General features: G+C 41.1%; 1 protein-coding gene across 2 annotated transcripts in view; it reads right to left on the bottom strand.

Moving 5' to 3' along the window:
* Positions 1 to 1412: 1412 nt before the first annotated feature.
* Positions 1413 to 5291, bottom strand: part of LOC143295149 (threonylcarbamoyladenosine tRNA methylthiotransferase-like) — a 34776-nt gene continuing 30897 nt past the window's right edge. Inside the window, exons 14-15 of one of the 2 annotated variants that reach the window (XM_076606720.1) lie at positions 4577 to 4747; positions 1413 to 3819 (exon numbers count right to left, since the gene is read on the bottom strand). In XM_076606720.1, coding sequence (XP_076462835.1) covers positions 3700 to 3819; positions 4577 to 4747 — 291 coding nt within the window. In that variant the 3' untranslated portion in view covers positions 1413 to 3699. The remainder of the gene's footprint in view (positions 3820 to 4576; positions 4748 to 5291) is intronic. The other variant, XM_076606719.1, reaches the window with a different exon arrangement.

Genomic DNA, 5291 nt, shown 5'->3' with positions numbered 1-5291 from the left:
TAACAGAGCACCGCCTGTGGTACACACACTGGAATGATGAAATCCATAACAGATAGAACACCGCCTGTGGTACACACACTGGAATGATGAAATCCATCAAAGATAGAACACCGCCTGTGGTACACACACTGGAATGATGAAATCCATAACAGATAGAACACCGCCTGTGGTACACACACTGGAATGATGAAATGTGTAACAGACAGAACACCGCCTGTGGTACACACACTGAAATGATGAAATCCATGAAAGATAGAACACCGTCTGTGGTACACACACTGGAATGATGAAATCCATAACAGAACACCGCCTGTGGTACACACACTGGAATGATGAAATCCATAACAGACAGAACACCGCCTGTGGTACACACACTGGAATGATGAAATCCATAACAGAACACCGCCTGTGGTACACACACTGGAATGATGAAATCCGTAACAGATAGAACACCACCTGTGGTACACCCAGCTTGTGCAGGAGTTGACAACATGAGCTTGAATGTCTTGTCCTGCCAAGAAATTGTTTGTGTACTTGAAGCTTGGGTCATGCATGAAGGTCTGAGAGAAAGCTGTATTTTCAGGTGGTGATAAGGCGTTTTTTTGCTGTTGTTTTTTTTTTCTAGATCAAAGAAGACTGTTCATAAAGGTGTTGCATGTGTACAGCAGTTTAAAAAAAACAAAAGAAGAGAAAGAACAACACATAGTTAATGGTGAGTTGACGCTTTCTGAAATCACACTTTTATTCATATTGCAGGCCATCAGTATCCAATTTCTATGGAAGTTAAAAGTAACTTATATTTTCTGCGACCTTACAGAGACACCTGGTGACTAGTAAAGGGTGGTAGTTTGTATATATTTGCCAGGTTTGATAATTTGTGTGTAGGGCTCAAAACGTTAGTTGGGCCTCCAAATTCAAATAGGGCCTTTTCAGACAGTTCGGAGATTGGGTTTCTGGATATCATTACAGCATGAAGTAATGTTTTTCTTCTGTGTCAGCTGAGTATCTAGAAGGTATGAAGAAAAAATCATGCACAACCAGAATCTACCATGTCTCACCTCGTAAAAATTAATAATGTATACCCTTATATCATAAATCATTGATAACAGGAAGTGTGCAAACTTGGACTTTTAAGATTTGTTTCAAGTACACAGACACACACACACACACACACAAACACAGAATGCACAAGCACACACACAATCACGCATGCACACACACACTCACACACACACACAGACACACATACACAAACACACACACAGGGAGAGGAGTCGGAAAGATATCATGTCAACATCAAAGTGTTTCCTCCTGTACAAATGAAAACTTGTTCTCAATAAATGCCTTAAAAGAGACAGGCTGAAACAAGACAGTGTCAAACTTTTCGAACACAAAAACATGAAAAAAATAAACACAAGAAAATGTTAGGTCCATCATTCTTTTATTTTCTTTTTCTTTCCTTTTAATGAGACCCCCCAAAAAACAAAAACAAAAACCACCAAAAAACAACTCACACACACACACGCACACAACAAAAAAAGAAAGAGAAGACACAACAAAATATGAGAAATATGTATGCCACACACACACACACACACACACACCAAAACATTCACACACCCAGAGAGGTATGGGAAAGGCAGTTACAGAACTACATAATGCTAACTTCACCAAGACATGCAGTACCTAATCATCAACACTTTTAAAATCTAAGAAGTCTCAATTACAGTTCCCATCCATGCCACATACCACCCCCCCTCCCCCCACCAAAAAGCATTTGTTCATAAAAGCAATAATCTGCTACATGCCTTATTAAACAATATGTCTCTGTTGCAATAAGTTATTTTCTTCAATCACATATACAAATCACACCTGTACCCTGTACTCAAAATGAAAGGAAGTAAAAAAAAAAAGAAAGAAAGGAAGAAAGAAAGAAAGAAAGGTAACACATATGACTGGAATTAAGAGTTGGTGAATAATTTTTGAACAAGCGTTCCATTTCATCAAAAATATAGAGGCTAAAAACTAAATTAGATTAGCTGAGTTTGGACTGAGCAGATGGGTTGTCATCAGATGTAATAAATCAAAAGACCAAATCTAATTCACAAAAGATCTGAAAAATGTGTGTGAAAATGACTGATAATGGTTTCTGTTGTCTTCAAAGAGGAAAATCTCATTCCATGAACATTGTACTCCTTTTCTTGGTTGTCATTCCATTTCAAGGGCAATAAAATCTTATTTCCTATTCAGGTGCTCGCGTGTGCGTGCACACACACACACACACACATGAAGGTATACATTTTGTCAGAAAAATCAGCATGGGGTCGATTTCGTAACCGATGGAAGGAAAAGCTTTTCAAACATAAAGGGACATTACTCCCCGAGAATATTATTAAAGAAAAGATACCGAATCCATCAACTTGCTATACAAGATTAATAACCTCTACTTTCTTCAGTATAAAACTTGATGCGCTGAAGACAAAGTATAGTAAAAATGTTACATGCATCTGTGGTAAGCAGTTCAGCTTGCATCATTGTTTGTTTCACTGTCAGCAGTTATGTACCTACTTACCCAAGTACTTCAAAGATAATAACTATTCTGCAGATGTTTTTTGGAAAGTGATTTCTGACAATGTTCTTATGGTCAAACTTTCAAAGGCATTAGTTCATAGCCCTATTTCTACATTCCTTTAATGTACTTCAGAATTGTGTTAATGGTTTCTGATTATTATTATTATCATTACTGAATTGTTACTGTTATATGTAACTGTATGTTAGTTATGCATTTTTTGGTAGTTCTCTACCATTTCTGTTTTCCTCTTCCCTCTCCCCTCCCCCCAAACCCCCCTTTCTTTTTTTAATCGTCTAATATCACTAAACTAAAGAACGAACACACGAAGACACATAAACACAGACATGCCACAAACATTTATGTGTTCCCCTCATGCAAAACTTTACCAACGAACAATTTTGGATAAGACAATGTTATCTTGCAAAAACTGCATGCCATAAAACTGGAGATTCAGCTTGCACATGTGCCTCTAAAAATAAATATAATAAAATGTCGATGTGTTTGAGTGAAGAAAGTGAGAGAAAGACAGAGTGAATATGACTGAGTGAGCGTGTGTTTGTGTGTGTGTGTCTGTCCATTTGTCTGTCTGTCTAAGGTGTGCAAGCATGACTGAACGTGAGTGCCCATCATTTCCATTTCAATTTGTGGGCTGCAATCAACATTTGGATCCTGGATATCAATCATGCTTTGCCATACCAGGAATTTCATCATTTGGTTACGCCTTATCAGAACATTTCAGTCCCGGCAGGTAAAGACCATAAAACTTCTTTCAACTATCACTCCAGAAGCAAAAGCAGCATGACCGTATTGGTGCTGAGCATGGTAATCAAATTATGCAGTGCACAGGAACAGGTGTCGAGATGGCTGCCGGAAGAAGAGGGCGCTAGCCAGGGGGCCACAGGGGAGGTTACCTACTTCCGGGAGGTTATCGGCCGTAGCTACTTTCGTTTTCTCCACATAGGCGGATAGTAGTTTGCACAGGACAGGAATGTCAGACCCCTGCCGGAGTCTGCACTAGTGGGTCACGGTTAAGTATGTGTAATTAAAATTAAGTTTCGCACTGTGTAGTACCAAGAGAAAATTCTGAGTCTGTCTGTGAACCTGCCGCAGCTTGGGAGTGAGTCATTTCACTGTCCTGCAGAAAGGAAGATTGTGTAAGCTCTCCAGACTATAGCGATGAACAAAATAACTGCTCCTGCTATCATGAAGAAAGATGTTTGTCCGTTGGTCTGGTCTGAATGGCTGCTCTGAAAAAAAAAAAACCAAAAGAAAAGGAATCAGAAACATACACCTACCATCGCTTTCTGTGAAAATGAAGTGTATGACCAATTTAAAAATATCTCAGCCTGTGAAATCTGAACTTTCATAGGCTACTGAACTACACATTGTACATTGTAACATAACAATATCGCTGTGCAAAAAATCAGTGTTAAAATACCACCAAACCCGTCTTGTTTCGTTGTACAATGAAAAGAGGAAATAAGTATGCATGTATGTGTAAGTGAATACATTGAAGGCATGTGCGCATCATGTAAGGAAACACCAAAAGTAAAATACCATTCAAAAGTTTTAAAAACTGACAGCACATGAACAGTTTCTATTTCTATTCTTTCAAGATGTTAAGATTCCAAAGTTCAAAATTCACCATGGTCATGCATGCATATGCACACCCACCCACCCCCACCCCCTCCCACACACACACACTATTTCTACTGGAACATATTTCATCCAGATCCATACACACCCACCTATACAAACACACACACGCACATGCACGCGAGCTCGTGCGCGCACACACACACACTGTTTCTACTGGAAGATATTTCATCCAGATCCACACACACACACACACACACACACACACACAACACACACATCCCCACCCCATCACCCCTACACACACACCCACCCCACCACCACCCCACACACATATACACTGACGCTCACAACACACACACACAGCCATCCACACCAAACACAAACTCAGTCAGCGATCACAAGTACCTCCGGCAGCCCCGAGACCTGCCCCTTCTGCAGAGGGGGAGGGACATCTGGCCGCACGGCCGCCTCCCACTTGGGGGCCAGTAGCCTCCCCTTCATGTAGTGCTTGCCCGTCTCCACTATCTCCACCTCCACCATCTTCCCCATCAGGTCCTCGTCTTTGGGCACCAGCACCTTCATACACACACAATCAGACACACATAAACACACACACACACACATATAAATATCTAAACACACATACACACATCCACCAACACACATGGGTATATACACATTCCCAACACCTACATGGATACAGGTACACACGCTCTCTCACACACACACACACACGTGGAGTGATGGCCTAGCGGTAATGCATCTGCCTAGGAAGCGAGAGAATCTGAGCGTGCTGGTTCAAATCCTGGCACAGTCAGCAGTATTTTTCCCCCCTCCACCAGACCTTGAGTGGTGGTCTGGACTCTAATCATTCGGATGAGACGATAAACCGAGGTTCAGTGTGCAGCATGCACTTAGCGCACGCAAAAGAACCCGCGGCAACAAAAGGGTTGTTCCTGGCAAAATTCTGCAGAAAAATCCACTTTGACAGGAAAGCAAATAAAAACTGCAGGCAGGAAAAAATACAAAAAAAAATGGGCGGTGCTCTCGTGTAGCGACGCGTTCTCCCTGGGGAGAGCAGCCGGAATTTCACACAGAGCAATCTGTTGTGACAAAAAAA

The sequence above is a fragment of the Babylonia areolata genome, chromosome 20 (assembly GCF_041734735.1).
Source record: "Babylonia areolata isolate BAREFJ2019XMU chromosome 20, ASM4173473v1, whole genome shotgun sequence".
NCBI classification, from domain to species: domain Eukaryota; kingdom Metazoa; phylum Mollusca; class Gastropoda; order Neogastropoda; family Buccinidae; genus Babylonia; species Babylonia areolata.
This window is presented reverse-complemented; position numbering and strand designations above follow the sequence as displayed.